General features: G+C 39.9%; 2 protein-coding genes across 2 annotated transcripts; one reads left to right on the top strand and one right to left on the bottom strand.

Annotated features, from left to right (window-relative positions):
* The first annotated feature begins 1,545 nt into the window (after window positions 1-1,545).
* Window positions 1,546-3,862, top strand: nfkbiaa (nuclear factor of kappa light polypeptide gene enhancer in B-cells inhibitor, alpha a). Its single transcript, XM_014968723.2, has 6 exons — window positions 1,546-1,828; window positions 2,391-2,496; window positions 2,598-2,805; window positions 2,895-2,983; window positions 3,077-3,337; window positions 3,443-3,862. Exons 1-6 carry the CDS (start codon window positions 1,617-1,619, stop codon window positions 3,470-3,472), a joined length of 906 nt encoding a protein of 301 aa, XP_014824209.1. The 5' UTR covers window positions 1,546-1,616; the 3' UTR covers window positions 3,473-3,862.
* Window positions 3,863-4,849: 987 nt separating this feature from the next.
* On the bottom strand, window positions 4,850-9,964 carry LOC106904395 (proteasome subunit alpha type-6). Its single transcript, XM_014968725.2, has 7 exons — window positions 9,787-9,964; window positions 9,172-9,266; window positions 9,013-9,094; window positions 6,896-7,051; window positions 6,630-6,808; window positions 6,293-6,387; window positions 4,850-5,077 (listed from the first exon to the last, which is right to left on the bottom strand). The coding sequence occupies exons 1-7, from the start codon at window positions 9,860-9,862 to the stop codon at window positions 5,020-5,022; spliced, it is 741 nt and encodes a 246-aa protein (XP_014824211.1). The 5' UTR covers window positions 9,863-9,964; the 3' UTR covers window positions 4,850-5,019.
* Window positions 9,965-20,929: the final 10,965 nt, after the last annotated feature.

Raw genomic sequence — 20,929 nt, 5'->3', positions numbered from 1 at the left:
TTTCCTAAGCTCTACTGAGAATTTAACTGGAACTGTATGGAACTAAGATGAGCTCTTTCTTTTTTTTTAAAGATAGTTTTCAAGTGGCTTTGGCTTGAAATAAAAGGTGAATGTGTTGAATAGCACCTCATCCCCACTGCTGTAAGTACAGCGGAGGATCTATGATGCTGTGGGAATTTTTCTCTTTTTTTCAAAGGCTCTGAGAACCCTTGTAGTGGCATCGTGAAATCTTTGAAATGTCTGAAAATTTTTAACAAAATTTTGGCAAAGTGTACAAGTAAAAAAAAAAAAAGACATAAAAAAGTGTCAGGTTTTCATATTCTAGACAGAAACCATCCAATACATGTCTAGTCTTTTTTCTGACTAGAAAATTAATATAAAGTGCAAGCACATGTAAAATGAACACGTATATAAAATGTTCACGTGTTTGCAAAGAAATGTTTTTTTTACATTATCGCAATGTGAATCTGATTTGAACTAAAGTGATGTCACAAGGACGATTTTCGTGTCTCTTAAATGGTACAATTATTATTATTATTAATATTATTATTATTTTATCCAAACAAATTTTGAATTCTGCTCATTCATTTTAGACCACCAAAAAAGAGAAACAAAATGTATTCCAATGTAATATTTTGTATTTGATTTTACCTTTAGCAAAACTATCAAATAAGGATTTTTCTTTTGCACCTTGACAATTAATGGACAGTGACGTCAAGGGGGTAAGTTGCTACAACCTGGCTTGTTTTGGTTATTGTAAATATTAGAAAGGAGGGCTGGGGAAGGGGGGAATCAAAAAAAGTATTTTTCTTTTGCTCATCTGATTTGATCACACACAAAAATGAAAAAGCATGTTTTTGAATTTAATACTTTGCATTGTACAATACAAAATGTTAAATTCAGAAACATGGATTTTCTCCATCCGTATGAATGGAGAAAATCCATTTACCAAAACATGCACTCCTCATGGAATCAATCCCAATATCACACTTTTTTTTTTTTTTTTGCTGTAAAAAAAAAAATCCACTTGGTGATTTGGTGATTGCTGCAACCATTGAACTTAAACTAGTTTTGCACAACAGAGTAGCAGACGATGTGGCTTCGGGTTATTCCTACAATGTCGGTGTGAATTTTCAAAGTCTGGAAACTCGGCTCTTGTGTCTCGCGTCGCTGCGTTTTAAACTTGGCAAGTGAGGAAAAATTATTCTGCTCTGCATTTTGGTCAGCCACTTGAAACACATAATTTCCCCAGAGCACGAAGGGAATTCTTCAAGAGCCAGTCAGGGGCTGTCTTTGCCTCTCATTCATGCCCATCGCGTCTCATTGAAGACATGTGGCCCCTGAGCAAACACGCAGGGCAGGTAGAAAATAGGTGTCTAATAGGAAACTACAGGTTTTCATTCTGAGTCTCCTTTGGAGAGTGGGGGGGGATTTTTCTCTCAAAAGCACAGCTCCGATGTGATTTCCCTTGTGCTGTTTCTAAGTCAGTCGGAAATCCCCCGCTGTGGCTCCGCCCATGAGAGCGCACAAAAAGGCTCGTCGTCTTCTCCGCAGACGCACACATCTACCCTGACCTCTCAACGCGACGGACCTGATAACGCGCACTCAAAGTCAACATGGCCGTTCACGCAATGCACGGACAAATGGATTATAACTTGGACAGCAAGCAGGGGAAAATGCTGGAGGACCGCCTGGACAGCGGCGTGGACTCCTTAAAGGACGAAACCCTGATGATCGAGGACTTTAAGGACCTGACTGTGAGATGCAAGGAGGAGACCACGGAGGAGTGGGAGCCGTGGAGGGACGCGGTGACCGAGGACGGAGACACGTAAGTGGAGTTTTGATCTGTACTTGTTTTTTTGCACAACTGTGCAAAAGAAAAAAAAATCTAAATTCCGGAAATTTGCGCGCATTGCTTCAAAAAGGGGAGAAGTTGGTAAATGCGGATGCGACTTGATCAAAGCTGCAAAACAAATTCTAAAAAACAAACAAACAAAAAAAAAACAAGAAAGGCGCACTGCTTAAGTTAAAGTTTGCACAAAAAGTGCAAGTTTTAAACAAACGACAACAACAACAAACAAAAAAAGTGCGTGCAAACTGGCATTCAGGAGTGTTTGCAGTGCGGGGTGTGCGCGCAGTCTGGGGCGGTGCTAAAGTCCGCTCCGCGCATTCAGGAAAGTCCCTGGCCCGATGCCAGGAACTGATAAAGCATCAGATGTGTCAAGCCACAACTGGTGGAAATAACCCGACAAAACTCCACTGTTGCGAAACGCTCCGCTGTTTAGCCTTTGTTCTCTCTTATATGACTGAAACCACTTCCTCCTGTGTGTAGTTTCTTTTTTTAAAAGCTCTCTTTTAACAAAACTTTCCCCCCCTCCTCCTCTCAACAGGCTGCTCCACTTGGCCATCATTCATGAAGCCATTGAACATGTCCTTCAGATGATCCAGCTCTCCAGAAATCACTCTTTCCTCAACAAACAGAACCACCAAAGACAGGTAACAATCAACATCATCCCCTTTAGTGCTGATCAAAAGCCTTACATGTTCCTCATCTTAAGTCTCATGCATCTCCTAAATAACTGTGTCCTCTTCCTCAGACTGCCCTCCACCTGGCAGTGATCACCGAGCAGCCCAAGTTGGTGGACTGTCTCCTGAAGGCCGGTGCTGACCCACTGCTGGCCGACAACAGTGGCAACACGGCTCTCCACATCGCCTGCAAACGCGGCTCCATGGCGTGCTTCGGCGTCATCACCCAGAACTGCCAGCGCCACCTCACCTCCGTCCTGTCCGTCCCCAACTACAGTGGTAAGCATCGACCTGTGCGAGTTGTTGCACCTTGATCGAACTTGTTCAAAGTTGGGTCCCTAACAGAGCTTCTCTTTCGCCTTTCCCAGGACACAACTGCCTCCACTTGGCATCTATTAACGGCTACGTTTCCTTGGTGGAAAGCCTCGTTCAGCTGGGAGCAAACATCAATGAACAGGTAGGGCTCGGTCCAGACGAAACCCCACAATGTCTTTCCAAAACCGCTACCCGAACACGGATCTAACAGTTGGCTCTTACGGTTTTCCCCCAGGAACCCTGCAGTGGAAGGACAGCGCTCCACTTGGCTGTCGATCTGCAGAACCCCACGCTAGTCCGATGCCTCCTTGACCTCGGCGCAGAGGTCAACTGCCAGAACTACGGAGGCTTCACGCCATACCACCTTACATATGGGCGGCAGAATGATGAGATTCGCTGCCAGTTGTACGAGCGGACTGCGCTGGAGCTGAGGGCGCTGCCTGAAAGCGAATCAGACGACAGCGACATGGAGGACCTGGAGTTGCTGGAGGATGAGGTAAGCGTCTTTATCGGATTGGCGCCGCTGAGATAACACTTCTCAAATAGTACGATCTTCCAAAGTAAAGCAGGATTTCTCATGCGTTCTTGTCTTCCATCTTAGGTCTATGACGACATAGTGTTTGGGAAGTAGAAAAGGCACCTCCATTGCTGGTGGTGCGAATGTCAAGCTGCTAACGGGTTTGCCGAAGAACGGCTCCCAACGGGGTACAGAAGCCGGTCATGCTCCCCCTCTACATGTCCCGCTCCCTCCTCCATGGCCAATGGTTCAGGCACGTGGGTGCTGGCCCCCTGAGACTGCAAAACGGGGAATGAAGATGGTTGTCCGGTCAAGATTGCTGAAAAAACCAACAACGGAGAGACCTTTGTATGGTCCGCAACTGTGTAAAAATATAAATATATTGTATAAATGCAAGCTATGTAACATATTGTAAATACAGAGATCCTATTTTTGTACCAAGTGTGAATTTAAACACTATTATCTTGAAAAAGTCAAATAAAAAAAAAAAGTCTATGAACATTAGCAGTTGTGACTCGTGGTTTTTCCTCAGCTGAGCCAATAGTTGAATTTCCCTCCATATGAAGGATGACTCTTTGCTGGTCTTTCCAAAACTTTGTAAGAAGCGTCATTTCTCACAATAAACCACAAGGCAGAGTCAGTCAGAAAGAGAGAGAGAGAAAAAAAGATCAGAGTAAGCCCCGGTAGGAACAGTATGGGATTTCCTTTGTTGGGCGAGGTCAGCGGGTCTCTGAGTCACCGCGCTGTAAAGTCCCTGGGCTGAGGAACACGGCGTGCTCGCAAACATTCCACTCTGAGCGGCAGCCACGAAACTGGCACTGCTGGGTAGTCGCTGCGACGAGGAAATGTTCCCTTTTTTTGTTTTGTTTTTTTGCAAGAGTGGGAAAGAAAGCCAGGTTGATTTACTACTGTATCATAACAGGGAAACTGTTCAAGTCTGGGAAGTACAAGACTTCCTGTTGGAGATAAGCTGGAATATCTTAAATTTCCCGCAGGTTCCTGGTGTCAGTCAATTCCAGGGATAAATTTCACAATCCTGTACCAAAATGGAAATACACCCACAGAAACTACAAGAGAAAAGCTGATGTCATGAAAGTTGACATGTCTGAATTTCTGATAAATCCCGGTGACAGATAATGAACCGATTTCGATGTGTTCATTGACAAGAATCCTGAACCTTGTCAGTTAAAAGGAAGCCCACGTGTCAACTTAGACAAAACCATTCAGAGTTAATAAGAGAAACTCAGCCCTATTTCAGCTGAACGTTTCCTGTTTGTTGTAACTGAGCTACTTTTGTCATGATCTATGTACTTCAGAGAAAAAAAAAGAGGTCAAATCAGTGACAGTGTAGTAAAATAACTTCAGTCATAAGAGTAGAGCCACAACAGGAAGCCCAGGTGCATGTTCCCATAACCGTTTCCACTTCTGTCAAACAAACCTGAACATTAAATACAGCTTTGCATGCTGAACAATAAACAGGACAAAAAGAAATTGTTTTACTCCAAAAACTTGTTTTATTGTTGAATGAAATCATATGGAGGAGAGAGGGAGAGAGAGGATAAATGTACAGCAAACAAAGATAAACACCAGCCTCCATCTGGGAAAACTGCACTTCCCATCATGCTCTGCATCAGTCAAACAGGTGGCGTCTCTGCACCCGCTCAGTCCCGCTCTGCCAACGACATGAGGTGGGCGTCTACTTCAGACTCTGTCAGGATCCTGCAGGAAACGACGGCAGAAAGACGGTCGGTGACGTTTGTGGAATTCCAAGCTGAATGCTGCCTCTAACAGGTTGCGTTTATAACCCTTGAACTCCGTCGAATTGCAACCACGAATCTCATGAGATTGGCCTACTCAAAGTAACTCATGGTCATAAATCAGAAGGAAAATGACACATGGCTTTAAACTGAAAACCTGAGTTTGTGTTGATAGAAACATCTTTTGCTGCAGTTTAAGCTCCAAAACTTTTCAAATGAATTTAGGTCTACACTTTGACTAGGCCGTTCTTACACATAAATATGCCTTTATTCATGTTCAAAGGCTGTTTCTCCACCCTTGTCTTCAGTCTGATCAGACCTCTAAAGGGTTTTCTTGCAGGAATGACCCACATTTAGCTCCGTCGCTCTTTCCTGAACCTACAGAAGGACAGCACTCCCACACCATAATGCTGCCACCGCCAGTTTTCACATTTCAGAAGGTCAAAAAGTTGTCATGAGGTTAAATTAAACATTTATGAATTCTGAATGCAAACTGAATTTTCTTTAGGAGGGTAAGAGTGAGGGGGATTGAAAACAGGTGCACGCCACACATTTCAGATTTGTAAATGTAATTTTTTTTTTTTTTGTGAAATTATGAATTCCTTTTCTTGTAGTTCCCAACTAGAATATAGAGATGTTTCTGGAAAAAAGTTAAATAAGAAATCAATTCTTAGTCCTGGTATTTCTGAATCGATTCAAAATGCTCAAAAATCAATTTTAATCTACAGAATTTTTTTTTGTCAGATTATATTTTGAATAATTCTTTGATACTTTTTTCTATTTAAGATAAGACCAGGCCGTTAAGCTAACCTAACACTGGGAATTTACATGACAGAGTTTTATGCACAAACCTATTTTTGTTTAAATATAAACTGACGGAAATTTGATGCAACATGAGACTTTATTATAGAAATGTTTTCAGTAAATGTTCTGTTTACACTGTCTTTTCTGTCACATAACCTAAACAGAAAAACTGGTTTCTGAATTAAAAATAGTTTCTGAATCAAATTGTGACCCTAAGAATCGCTACATTGAAAGATTTGCAACTCTAGTGAATTCATACTTGTGCAAAACTGATGAGAAAATAGACTCTTAAAAAAAGCCTGACAGTAATGCTGTTTGCCTCTGAGCTGCTCTGATTTCACTTCTGAGAAACAATCATCTGCTGCAAATATACCTGAACTTGGGCTCCTGTGTTGTCACAACGCCCACCTCCAGCTCAGAGGGCTTGAAGTCAATGGAAAGGACAGTCGAAAGACAAGAAATGGCTGTCTGAGGTGGAGCAAAAACAGAAAAAACAAAAAGATTAGCAGACAGAGCAGTGTCAGTTTTCATTTTATCACAGTTATTTGGATTTATTACACCTTTAGTGCTTTTCTGCTTCTTATAAACAGAACGTGATGGTTATATAATGCGTTAGACGAAGGCAGGAAACCACCACAGGTTACGCAAGCTGCTTTCACATTCAGGTTGTTTTCTTATCAACTTGCGCTACGTCGGCAGAAAAACCTCACCTCGATCGTTTGCTCGAAGGTCCAGTCCAGTTTCTTTTTTACTTTCTTCTCCAGGAAGCTGGTGGCTTCTGTCTGCTTCACTCCAGCAGCGGTGGCCTTAAAGCCGCAGTAGTAGCCGGCCGGGTCGCACTTGTACACCTGCGGGCCGTACTCCTCATCCACGCCGATCACGATCATACCTGCCGGTCATACGGACACGCACCCCCGTTCACTCCAGGGCGGAGGTTCCCAGGGATAAAAACATGGGACGCAGGGCGTCAACTCACAGCAGCCCAGCGGTCGCATCTCGGCGTTCTGCGTGTAGACCTGCGAGATGTCGGCGATCCTCTTGCACAGCATGTCCACTGGGATCTCGTAACCGTACTTGTACTGCCAGTTGGCCGCCTCGTAGCGAGCTCGCTGGACCTGAGACCTGCTGTCAGCTGCAGGGAGGAAACGACAACAAAACATGATTCGCTTTCAGTTTCACTTTGAAACAGGTTAAAAGAATAAATAAATAAATGTGTTTAAATAAATACAAGTTTCAGGGATTTGCATAAAAAGTTATTTCCATCATTTTCTACAAAGGAAAATGTTAAACACAACACACGTTTCCGTCTTTTTACAAGCAAACTTGTATAATAAGTAGAAAGTCTTACAGACGTTGAATGTTACCAAAAAGTCGACTTTGCTGCATTGATAAATCAACCTTTATTGAATGTATTAAACTCAGCTAAATATGGCAAACGTTTTGGAAGTAAGCGATCCAAATCCTGTTGGAATGACTGATTAAATTTGTTCCACCAAGCCTAAAAGAATTTAAAAACTAGACGTAACAGAAAACTTGCAAAATTCTTAATGTACCCCTTTCCTCCAAATAAATAAACAAATTTAAAAAAAACGTGGACAACCATATTTACTTTATGCTTTTTTTGTTTCTTTCTTGGCCCATGAGTACTTTTGCCTCAATGATTTTATTGTCATACCAGCTCACATAAACATGTTTATGGTACAAAACGCAGACCATGAATTGGGTCCCAGTTCAATTAGCCTAATAAATAAATACTGAAAAAAAAAAATCTAGTGCCTATGAAAATTAAATACTTATAAAATTTTAAAGTGAAATGAAGCAAACACTTTCCTTTGTAGAGAATTATGGAAATAACTTTTATGCAAATCCCTGAAACTTGTATTAATTTAAACACATTTATTTATTGACAGCATGAAGCAATGCTGCCCCTCCCACACCTACTGCTGCACACTAATACAGCCAATATCAATAAATATCTGCTCTTTATTGATATTAGCCAATAAAGAGCAGATGCACTACACTCAAACTGCTGAATTTAGGAGGTGTGATGTAATTGTTTGGTGTTACCTACATATAACAAATTAAACATTTATGAATTGTTGCTTTCCTAAATAAATAAACTTTAAAGTTTAACTAAATAAACTTTGGTGGGTTGTACGGGTTCTTGTACAACAACTCAACGCTTTTATTTATTTATTCAGTTTGTACAATGTTAGTCTGAATTGCTAAAATGCATAAAACATATGCAAATACTGCCACATGTATCTAATGCATCTAATTATTTATTTTCTTGCTATGCAGTCTCCTAGATAAATATCTTCATTTGTGTTTGTAATATTTTCAAGTTGACTTGACACCAAATTTTTGGTTTTAGGCACGATCTGTATTAATTAGGCTGGATAAATAAATGATCCTTTCTGTGGTTTCGCATCCAAAGGGACGGTTCAGAATTAGGAACTTCAGCAGAACCCATAAAAATGGCAGAAAGTGACTCATCAAAATCCTGCAGCTAACTAGATACAAACTCTCAGTTAAACAGCCAGGAGAAATGACAGCCTAGTCATAACTACATGTTTATGCTAGTCTACGTGCCTCAGAAGAGGCATGAAAACACATTTAACAAAATATTCACCTGCCTCATATGTTTCCTTTACATGCTAAAAGTCCTACATCATGTCAACATAAATAAAACAATTGACACAGAAAGTCAATTGTGTCCAACATAACAGCTCAGTAAGGTCTATGTCTCAATTGTGCCAATTGTCCCCATATTTCTTACCAATGTGTTAGCTCGATGTATTAGATAATGATGCGTTTCAGTAACTGAGTCTTATTTCAGTGAGCAAAACACAAATTGTAAAATTGTGTCTCTAATACAACAAATGTTGAGTTAAATTTAACAAGCATGGGTGGAATATGAAAAGATAATCACACTGAATCTACATCAATGCTCACAACTGATTGTTTTAGATGAGGGTTGGTTATTGATATGAAAGTATTTTGTTGGCTTAAAAAACTCATTGCTAAGCTAAGCTTTACTTATACAGCTTCCGCCTCCAAGTATTAGACCTTAATGCTCAGGGAATTCCTCACCCGTCATCCCAGACATTACACATCCGATGTTGTCTGTTATTCTGAAGAGGTGGGTCACTGTTGAGGCATCCAGAAGCTTGTCCTACCGAAAGAAGACCGGAGCAGTGAGAAAATGGTCAACATGGCTGCATCCTAAAATGCAAGCATCCCTCAACACACCGGTACTTTCTTTTGTGTTACAACAACCGCACAGTCCTTCCCTCGAACTGCTACCGACGTTAAGCCACCCTGGTTTATAGCTTTGAAAGCATATTCTGAAAAAGATGAAGAAAAAAATTTAGTAAAAGATTGTCATACAGCTGAAAACCAGTACCACGACTGGGTAGAGAGGTGAAGGGGTAATTCAGATCTTCAACTACTGTATAATAAACACGTCACGTTTTTTCACAGAATGAAAATACTACAATAAAATAAACAAACTATCTTTATAAATCCAAATATAAAATATTAAACCCAAATGCAAGCTGTCTCTGTAGTAAATAAGCTATGTAAAGTGTAATGCTAGCTATGCTAACTAGCCTAGCAGCAGGCTCGGTCTTAACATTTGCTACTTTGTTACATTATTAGCGTCAGAAAAGGAAACGCAAATGTAACAGCAAGGACATTCTAACCTTATGTTTCAAATTTATAAGTGACTCTACTTTCACTTTGGTGGGTGTCAAGTACGAGCCAGGAGCCGGCCTCAGCGAACCATGACAGAGCATTTAGCTAGCTAGCAAACAAGTGAGAAAACGAAGCGGCTCCTATCAATGTGAACAGCTCCAGAATACTGACCGACTTGATAGAGCCTCCCCTCGGGAGAAAAGATGGTGATGTGTCGGTCGAACCCTGCACTCGAACCTCGGGACATTCTGTGAGCTTAAATTTTGGCCGGAAAGTTCGTTTCCCCCCAATGAATTTGCAAGCAGACTTCAATTCATGAACAAATATTTCCACCCGGAAGCTGATTTGAGGGGCCGAGAACTTCATCCGGTGTGAGAGGTCTTGCCGTGTTACCATGGCGATTCAGTAAGTCTGCGTGCATTATTGGTTTCTAGTAGAAAAACTAATGAATGACTGTAAATGTGATTACACTTATGAAAGGGAATTTTTAGCACGTTAACAGATTTGTTTGATTTTATAAACTATATTTATGGATATCAGGAGTTGGGTGGTAACTAGTTACTTTTACTTGTGTAACTTTTTTTGAAAAAATGTACGTTAAAGAATATTTTTAATAGGTTTCTTACTTTTTACTTGAGTAACTTCATTTAATGAATAACACACACGTTTTTTACAAAAAAATTCACCAGACTCAGACACAAACCTGCAGTTTTTGTCAAAGTTATGTAAGTCTTTTTATTGAAAGAAACTAATTTGTAAAATGTTTCTTTTGCCTGATTTTATCTTTTACTTACATGAATTATTGTCATTTTTGTCAATGATCATTCATTAAGAGACAGACGCCCAATTTCAAGGCATTAAATTGCAAATTCAAATTTCTTTCAAGGCATATGTAGCATTTTTATAACTGAAGGTAACGCAGTTACTTGAGTGTGCTATAAAATGCCACTAGGTGCCTGCAATAACCTACATAATAAGTTTATAAATATAATAATAATAATAATAATAATAATAATATGTAACCACTAGGTGGTTACATAATACTGACCATTTAAGACTACTGGTGACAGAAAGGTTGATGGATGAAGTAGGGCAGTCTGAATGATTGTGATGTTTGCAGATGATACTAAATCTTTAGTAGGAGGTGGAAGAGAGGTGGTGGAGAGAAGAAGCAAGACGATTATAGAGAAGGTGAAAGTGCAACATAAAGGTGAAGAATAGAATGCATACGATGGAGTGAATCAAAATGGTTCTCCGTGTGAGTCTCTGACAGGAGTAAAGTTGCAAGGTTACAAGGGAAAGTTTGCAAAACGGCACTAAGGAACTGAATCTGCATGAAGTAGCAGATATTTCCCAAATGAACTGCAAATCTTTTTTAAACCGAGTCGCATCATTTTGGTGTTTAACGACCCAGTTTAGCTTCTTAACCTGCAGTGTTGCAATGTCAGAATGACATGCTTATTGCTGCAGAGGAAACAAAAGTTCCTGTTTGTGAGCAGCAACCGCTGTGACTTTTTACAATTTACTAACAGAGTGGTTCAGACCAGAAGACATATATGGGGCTAAAGGTCTTAAAAAAAAAAAAAAAGCCCCGGCGTTCTTCCAGTAAGCACTTTGGGGCCAACAAGTGGAAAAAAAAGTCACACGGTTCACACATGCTGACATTTGATCTCGAGCAACTCTCATGCAGAAGCAGACCGACCTCATGGTGACTGTCGATTAACACGTTGTCCTTTTCAATTGTTTTTCATTTTTAGCGCTCCCTGCGATGGCTGAATAAAAATACCAATTGCATGCACATCTGCCAGGCGTGCAAGTATGCAACCGTGTATTCGCAAGAGTCTGTGGGAACCCAAATGAGGAAGCGATGCATGTTACAATTTCCTGTGAGCGCAAAACATTGAAGTCTAAGTAACGTCCTGCAAAACTACAAGTCAACATTGTAAACAAATACTGTAAATAGTCACAATTATGCTTTAAAGCTGACACGAGAAGAAGTTTTCATTCTGTTCTAGAGTTATTCATGGACAAATGGACTGAAAGGTTATAGACAACTGCATATGGCTAGTGGTCAGGGTAGATAATATCAAAGGGTCATCTGCAAGGGAGGAGAAATCACTTGATGCGTCCTGGTAAAATCCCAAATCCCATTTCCTTCTTCCTTTGCTCTAATGTCCACTCTGCGTGTCATCAGGGATTTTCCCTCTGCAGGTAGATAACACAGCCACATTGAGGATGTCAGCTTCCTCTTTATAAGTTACTAACTTATTCGGGTAATGACTCATGAGGGAGATCGGTGAGGTGGCAGGATGTGCGGCCAGCAGAAGCGGAATCTGGACTCGGCAACGCACCTGCGAATAATAGTCGCTAAAAGGTTCTGATGATCACTTCCAGGCAAAAAGTCCCCCGACTGCTGGTTATAGTCTCAAGTTCCTGTTTCACACGTTGTGCAGACTGGGTTATAATATCAACCAACTTGCTGCGTTTCCATCACAAATGTGCACAAATCTTTGTCGATATTCTGCCAAAGTTGAAAAAACACAAGTTTGCAAACGTGTTGCTTCCATTGAATAAGAAATTAAATTAAAATCGCACTTGAATGAGCTTGTTCAAACGATGAGTTATTAAAAATCATGGCAGCGACGGATGTATACCGTTAAATAAGTGAATTATTCATAATCTAGCCATGGCGATAGATCTCATCAGCCATCAAGTGAGGTTGATGAGCCTTGTACTTTGGAGTATGCAACTTTTTGGGGAAATTGTAGTCGGCAGAAGAGTTTGAATGACACACAACCTTTTATGCACATTGTCCGAAAAAAAGTCAAAAAACACAAACCGTCATCCTCCTACTACTCCTCGTCATTTTCTTCGTAGTAAAAACCCGGCTATTGAACAAGAGACTCATGTGCCGCGAGTTAACGATGCGGCTGAAGAACCACCTCGTCCTGGGCTCAGAAATATTTACAAATTACCCCCCCCCCAAAAGTTAGTGTTTCCAATTATACGAAAATAATTTATTTTTGTAATTTCAATTAGCACAACTTTATGTTGAATGTAAACGCAGCTTTTGGTTTTGTGTTGAGTTGCTTGATCCTCCCTTAGATTTGGATTGATACAGAACGAATGCATAAGACTAGTTTACATATATGCAAAATCTAGTATTAACTCCAGCGATTTAACTTATGAGTTTTAAACACAAACTGCTTATTTGATATTTCATAAGTGAGACATAAAGCCTCCCCCACCCCCATAATTATTACCCCTTCATCCTGATACCTCACCTTCCTCCCCCCTTCCTGTTCTCTTGCCCACCTCAACTCTTTGTCTCTCCCTCACCGCTTCTGTTCTTACTTTGTCTCAGAACGTATTAGATCGTACTGTATGCTGCTCACATCTTGAAACCAGAAAGACCCCCACCCGCGCTGCGTTGAGAGAAGGTGTGGGAGGCATATCTAGAGTGTATCAGGTGGTGGTGGTGGTGTTCAGGGGGGATCTCCACCATTTATGAAAATACTGTGTCACATTGCAAAGCCACCATGGTGGCTAATGTTTTCCAAGCTCAGAAGTTTAGATGTTAGGCAACGGGGAAGGGGAAAGGTAAACATGACTGGACTCTTAGGTATGACATAGAACGCAGCAGCTCTGACTCATTTTCTAGAAACTATTGTGAAAAGCCTTCAAAAGTCGAAACCATGGATTTTTTGAAGTGCTTGCTCACAGAAGAAAAAAATAAATCCCGGACATGAACTCTCAGCTTCCAGCTTCTCTGTTGCTTGACTGTAATATGAAGCGGCCCACATCCTTGTAGATCCGGCCTTGAATGTGTCCACTAAATGGTTTGTGGCAAATCTCTTTTTTCACACCAGCACTGTTGAGTTTGCTCTAATCAAATTCTGGTTCATTTACTTTGAAAGTCCAGTTTGTTTGGGGAGGTGTGAATGCGCAGCTCAACTCTTACGCGAACCAAAAAAAGCAGACCTAAGTCTTGGTTTGGGTGAAGTGAACGCTGGTGCAGTTTGAATGCATATGTGAACACCAAGTGCCCCGGAGACCACTTCAAAATCAGGAAGCGGACTATGGCGCAGAAGATCCTGGGTAAAGAAGCCAAGCAAAATAAACACGTGAATCTACCGCTAGTGGGAGAAAAAGCTTATGGTCTTTTATTAAAGATGAAAGAGAAATCCCACAACTGCTAGAATTTGACGATGCTCCATTTTTGTTTACATTTTATGAAGAAGGAAGTTGCGCTCAAGTCTTGTTTTCCTCCACAGGCGAGGAGGAAAACAAGTTTTTCAACTGGTTTGAATCTTTATACACAAAATAGAGTGAAAGAGAACTGCAGCAGCCAGAAATCTAGCAAATGCTGCAACTTTGGTCCCCAATCTGAGTCTATCAGGTTTGAAAAAAAAAAACAACAAAAAAACTGAGCTCTGAGTAAAAGAGCTCAAGTAAAAGAGCTCTTTTACTCATCGGATGTTTCGCTGATAAATGCTCTCTGGACAGCCATGTCCTAGTACGCTTGCAGTTGCTCCATAGTTCTGTTTTCTAATGATGAACTGAACTGAAGTTCAAGATTGTTTTACTATTTCGTACCAGAATTAAGAGAGGGAGGGGAGGAGGCTTGTCACACTTTTGGTGTGTTTGTTTGCAAAATTACACACAATTATCAACATTTTTGTGTTGCTCTGTCACATAAAATGCATTGAAGTTTGACAAAATGGAAATGTTAAAGGGCTGTACAAACGTTTTTCAAAGCAAATATACAATATACCTTCAAAACACAACATCTTGGTCGGTTTTCATGCACACATGAAGCATTTGGTTTCTAAGAACCTGCAGCCTGTGAGCAGCTTCTAAGAAGTGTTTATCTGCCGAGGACAAAAATGCTGAGCGGAGCAAAGACGATACAGCCAAGTCCACTGAAGACGCGGGAGCGCGCTCGCTCCTGGCACTGGCTTCCTCTTACTACCAGCTTCTTTTGAATTTGCATCTTGTTCCTAGTTAATTATCTTGTGGTTTGGCATGTTAAAACTTATCAAGCAATCACACTGTACGCCAGGAGAGTCTTTAAGTTCAAAATGTTGGCAGCGTCTCGGGGCATTACGCGGACGTTTAGTTTTCTTAAATAGGAAAAGAAAGAGAATGTTGTCATCCCGGTTTTCTTCTATGGATGGTAAGCACCTGGGTGTGGACGGGACTGTGGGCATAGTAACATGGAGGATTAGGACTGAAACAACCAGGGACTTTACACAGATCAACATGTAGAACAGCGGCAGATTGGAGAGGTCAGATAAGCTTGTTGTGTGGAACTGAGCAGAAGCTAAAAATGAAAATTGATTCAATTTTTAAAACATTCTCAAAATAAATATATACTAACATGTTGCCTGAAGAAGCTCACTGCTAGCCTGTTTTTTTTTACTTTCTGCATGGCTATAACTTTAATGTTATGACTACTTTGGCCTTTGAGCTGCATTACTATTGTACTGCACAGCTGCAGGAAACTTGGATGTGCTAACACGCAAAATTTACTGTAAATGACCTGAAACAGAAAGCAGGATATAAGCAGTAAAGACTTCACTTTGAATGAAGCACTTTAAATGTTTCATCTTTAATTGTTCTTTTTCCTGGGAGAAATGATCATACAACATACGACTTTAATGAGTACAACAAAAACAGGCTTGAATGTACTGTGATTTTATATATGTCATAAAATATACATAAAGTTTCATGCCTGTCCCAAATTACATTCTGTTAAATGTCTCTGATACTTTGATAAATCTACTGATAAAGTAGATGAAAATATGTTGAAATTCAACACATGTCCAGCATTTTAAGCGTCTTTGAGCACTACAAACATTTGATATATTATTACTTATTATTAAGCTACGTTCACACGTCAGGTCTCAACGCTCAAGTCTGATTTTTTGCTAAAATACGATTTTTTTTCTCTGTTTTTGGCGTGGTGGTTCATACTGCCGATCAACCGCGACCTCAATCAGACTTCGCTGTGAACGGTTCACATCACGAATGCGCAGAAGAATAACACAGACTTCACACCGTCTACAATAGTAGCAATGGAACTAGACGTCTGTAAATCAGTTTTAAAGTTTATTCAGCAATGAGACAGGGCAGTATTGTCACAAGATCATAAGACAAAGAAAGCTAATTTAAAAAAGCACAACTAATAGCAAGGGCGTTCTTTGGAGCATTTGTTGACTGCAACTTCTGGAGCGAAGTCTGTTTGGATGTGCAGTCAGAGACAAGAGTGGTGGGATTGTGATGTGATGCGCTTCAGTAACACAGACTTCTTTCATAAGTTCATAATTATGATTTTCAGACATTGTTTACTTATGGATTTACCTCGTCTAGCTTCTTCTGGTGTATAATTATGACGCACGTCTAGCATCAACAACAAAGTCGGATAAAAATGCGACCAGGCCATTCTGACTACCATCTCTTCGAAAACAATCGGATACATATCCAAAATAGTACGTGTGGGATATTTTTTAGCTGTGACGTTTGGAATTACACCTTTTATTCTGCTGTGAAAATAGGATTTCTGTGAGACTTCACCTGAAATGTTTAGCTTAAATTTTCATGTAATAAAGGCAAAATTATAGGGAAATTTTGAAACAAAGAAGAAAAAAAATAAACCTCAAGTAAGAATAGAAACGATTCTTGCCAGATTTGTAGGAAAATTAGCATTGTGATAGCCATACTATGTCATTTAGCTTCCCTTTATTGTTTCAAATGTAACTTAAAATTATATCTAAAAGTGCAACTTAGGTAGAGTAAATACCAAAGTATATGTATAATTTCTTTACACGAGTGTGCATATTGGACAATGAGTTTTCCGCTTTTTTTCCAGTAAAATACAAAGACCCTGAGTAAGGCGGCCTTGAAGGATATTCCTAAAACTTGAGCGTTTTTCAATGTGCATTTTAAAAAAAATTTCCAGTAGCAAATATAAACTTGTAGAACAATCTTTCCCATATACCACATTCACACTAGCTCTCAGCCTAAGTTTTATCTTTCAGCTTTAAACCACCAGATTTCCATCGCTCGGTGCTTTGGGTAACGTTATCTCGCAGAGACCTTTGAAAAACGCATAATTAGCTTCAGCCTGTGACAGCCACTCCTTCCTCTTCCTGCCATTTCTTCTCTTTTTTTCCAGTAAATCTGACTGCTATCTTTGGTACACTCAGTGAATCACTTTAGAACAGGTGTGAACACCGGGGCTGGTGTGGTTGTGAAGAGTTGAGAGGTGGGTGGGTATCCGTGGTTTTTGCCTGCAATGTGTAAAGAAAAATGGTCCACGAAATCCCCAAGAGACTTGAAACATAAGATAAGGTTTTTACGGTCACAAAGTGATTCTTTTTTTTTACCAGAAAAAAAAAAAACAGATACAGACATATATGTATAACTTCTTTGTGTGCCCCACCTGGCATGGCATGTAAAACTAAAAATATGCCAAAACCCCCCCAAAAACTAGACGTTATTCATCAACGTTGTTCACCAAAATGAAATGAACTAGTTCTATCAATCAAATAAAACATTGTTTTTAATCAGATTTCTCCCACTCTAAATGTTGTATTTAATCACGATTAATCACCATGCTTAACCTTGTAACACTTGAAATACAAAATTGCACGTTTTCAAAAAATGTGTCATTGTCTCAATCTCGGTTTTCCAAGTTTTCCTATTTAGGAATGCTTAAAATACGTCATTTTGTATCAAATGTAATTTAGAAATTCCAACTACTTACTACCTTAGTTTTACACAAACATCCATTGAAGAGTTTTTTTAAGCGAAATATCCCGTTGCGCACATCAGTTTTATGCTCCTCTTTCATCTGCGCTGTTGACCGCAGTACAAGACCGTGTGACGTGATGCTTTGAACTAAGTAACCCTCCATGCCACAGGGGCCTTTGGGTCAGAATAAATAATGCGAAATGAACTAATTCTGTCATTCAAACTTTATTTTATCAGATTAATCTCACTCTAGCATTGTGATTAATCAAAAGTAATCACTATGCTTATCTTTGTAAGCTTGAATTGTAAAATTGCATGTTTTCAAAAAATAATTTTTTTGATTGTCTCAAACTGAACATCTCAGTTTTCCAGGTTTTTCTATTCAGGAAGGTTTAAAATAAGTCATTTTGTTTGTTTCAAACATAAGAAATGTTTACATATTACTGTGGTTTTATCCTAAACCTCCATCGCTGTTTTTTTAAAGCAAAATTTGCCGTTAAGGACGTCAGTTTGACTCTCCTCGATCATCTTTTCACTTGCATTTGAAGCACTGTTGACCGCAGCACAAGACCGCGTAACGCGCTGCTTTGAACTAAGTAATCCTCTGCTGCAGAGCGGCTTTTAGGTCAGAATAAGTAATGTGATTAATCTGCATTATGTATAATTAACACCTTAAACTTTTTAGATTAATCGCACACGTTAACATTGACAACCCAAATTTCTACTTTTGTCAGTTTCAAGTCGGTTCAAGTTGTGGGGTTTTAGGTCATTAACAGAGGAGTACCAACACTTTTCTCCATGTTTAATGTACAACCCAAATGTTAAAAACAAACCATCTTATCATTTTTCTCCCACTCCACATCTGTGCACTTCTTTGTGCTGGTCTATCAAATAAAATGCACACTGATGTTTTTGTGAACAAAAACGTGAACAAGGTCAATGTGTAATAATGCTGCATTGTAGGCTAGCTTGGTTAGCAGTTCTTTCATTCGTTTATGCTCAGTATCACTCAAAGCCGTCCTGCAGGATGAATATATTCAGTTACAGTAGATCCTGTAACCAGACACACATTGTCTGCAGGCTTCCATGAAGGAATCTGAGTGCTGAAAAAAGAAAGAAAGGAAGAAAGAAAGAAAGAAAGAAAGAAAGAAAGAAAGAAAGAAAGGGACAAAAGCAGAACCAGATCTGAAATGCAAACAGTGACTTTAACCAACAAAAATAACTTTAACCGCACTTTCTTTTAAATCAGCTACAGGAGAAAGCCAATATGCCTCCCTCCGGGCCAGCAGGAAACCTGAAACACAGCAGCGCCGGGCGGATTCAGACAGGCATTAACTATCGGGTTCTTTTCGGAGCGTCAGCCATGTCTCATACCCCGTATGGCATTAGATGATGTCTCATGTTGAGCTGCCTCATTATGTGTACCTTTTTAAAGCCTTTTATCCCTCTGGTCACCAGCGCCAGGCAGACACGCGGGATACTCTCTGGGTATTTCACTAACAGGATGACAGCAACCTTACTCCTTCCCCTCAGGCCCTCTGAGATCATGTATCAAAAGTAAGCAAACATAAGCTGTGTGAACAGCATTTGCATAACCATGCTATTAAAGGTTTTACTTGGCACTTGTGTTTTTGTCAAAGCTGTAGTCATTGTGGAAATTTGTAGCTCTGGCTTGGTTTTGGATTTGATTGGCAAATTCGTACTCCCGTTTCATTTTATTGGGAACACGGATCCAATGGCTCTGGTAACACAAAAAGTAACAAAACAAATTGCACGGCAACAGCTCACTGCATTTAGGCGTCCAAACATGGTGAATGAATTCAAACTTAGTGTCAGAAAGAGGATTTTGTATTGATTGAAAGCAGTAGATCAAATAACCACTCATTACAACCAAGGTAGGCCGAATACCAGATGAACAGAACAACAGCATTAGATGACTATAAGGTGGAACCGTTTCTTTAAAGGTCAACTATGGGGAACTGAACTCGCCCAAATGAGACAATAAAAGATTGGAAAGACGTTACCTGTTCACGAGTCTCCTCCTCTTCCATAAAACTGCGCAAATTGAAATTGCAAAAATAAATTTGCTTCACGAAAGTATCCCAATTTAGAAAAAACTCATGTTTGGGAAAACATTTTGCACTGGGATGAGGTGGGTTTTCAGCTGTATCCGAACAATTTTTACTCAACTTTAGCAACAGTCGAAGGTTACTACTGGCAAAAACGCAGAATATGACAGGAAATACTAGTAGGATGATTTTTTTCCCCTTTATCAGACAACGTGCAGCTGGCTCCACCTGAGCTCTCGCAGTATTGCACAGTTAATAAAAATTTGTGTCATTCTAATGCATTGAATCCACAGCTCTTCTGCTGAATGACTGCAGGTTAAGAACCTGAACTTCCTCTTAGAACCAGTTGAGGTTCATTAAGGTTAGGATGAAGATGTAGGACGGATCACCTGTATGTCCGTACCCCGAGCTACCAGGCAGCTACGTGATGAGAATATGAGGAGTAATCCAAACCCAAAATGTGACTCCATCAAGTTTTTTACTCACTATTGAGACTAACTCGTCGGACACTCCGGCAACCGCTCAGTAGGACTTGCACCACCTGTCCCTCGTCTAGACAGTCCAGCTTGTTGCCAGTCAAATGAAACTGAATTTTATGAAAACCATTCGCTTGTGTGCTGTTTAAGTTTTAATATGAAAACCAGACCATTCATTATGTGTGCAATGATGTCACTTTTCTTGCCTAGCCAGCAAAAAGCCAGATTGTGCTCGTGTGCTGCTTTTTTTTTTTTTAAATAATCCAAAGTAGAACGTGATTATTTTGCAAGATCAGCACCAGAATGTGGAGGATATTAAATGTTGGAATGAATCTTTTTCTTTCCTTTCCTTGTGTTTCTGCAACATTTTGCTGATTTTTTTTTTTTTACCTTTCCTGCATTGCACAGCTAAATAAACCTTCAATCCAATCAATCATTCTCAAGCTGAAGCTGTTAATATTCTGACTCTAAGAAAAAATATATCCTTCTCCGTCTTTTCCATGAAGTGTGTAAGTTAAGCTCCCTGAGAGTTATACCCTCACATGGATTGATCATTGATCGATTTTCGATTGCTATAATTGGCTGTTTGCAATGGAAGTACTTCTGACGATTGTTTGCTGCATATTTATTGCATTTATTGCCTCAGTTATCATAATTAAAAAAGGAAATTCTCAAGCCAAGTAAGGGTATTTTTATGCAGATTCTCACTCGACATGGCATTGCTTTTAGTCACAGTCGTTTTTATACCATATGACTCATGAGGGAGGATCAACTTTTAGCCTTATGACAAACCGTCTTGCAAGGATTAGCTACTATGTGATTAAAGGACACTGAACAGCAAGTAGAACTTGCAAAGAGGTGCAGAGTGAGTTCAAGTTAGGCGTGTTGGACAGTTCAGGAGAGTTGAGGTAGGAGGTGTTGTTGAGGGAAGTCTTCAAAAGAAGCTGTGAAGTTGCAGAACGGGAAGCCCCTTCCACCGGCTTAGGCAAATTATAGTCTTTGCAAATGGAAAAC

Source organism: Poecilia mexicana, unplaced genomic scaffold (assembly GCF_051168715.1).
Source record: "Poecilia mexicana isolate PSO_F unplaced genomic scaffold, ASM5116871v1 scaffold_21, whole genome shotgun sequence".
In the NCBI taxonomy this organism is placed as follows: Eukaryota; Metazoa; Chordata; class Actinopteri; order Cyprinodontiformes; family Poeciliidae; genus Poecilia; species Poecilia mexicana.
Note: the sequence above shows the minus strand (reverse complement) of the source record. Positions and strands in the feature narration are given on the sequence as shown.

Coding starts and splice junctions, on each gene's coding strand:
- nfkbiaa (XM_014968723.2), top strand. CDS start 1,617: ATGGCCGTTCACGCAATGCACGGACAAATGGATTATAACTTGGACAGC. Junction 1,829..2,390: donor GTGACCGAGGACGGAGACAC/GTAAGTGGAGTT, acceptor TCCTCTCAACAG/GCTGCTCCACTTGGCCATCA. Junction 2,806..2,894: donor GTCCGTCCCCAACTACAGTG/GTAAGCATCGAC, acceptor CGCCTTTCCCAG/GACACAACTGCCTCCACTTG.
- LOC106904395 (XM_014968725.2), bottom strand. CDS start 9,862: ATGTCCCGAGGTTCGAGTGCAGGGTTCGACCGACACATCACCATCTTT. Junction 9,095..9,171: donor TAACACAAAAGAAAGTACCG/GTGTGTTGAGGG, acceptor TTCTTTCGGTAG/GACAAGCTTCTGGATGCCTC. Junction 5,078..6,292: donor ACACAGGAGCCCAAGTTCAG/GTATATTTGCAG, acceptor CGTTTCCTGCAG/GATCCTGACAGAGTCTGAAG.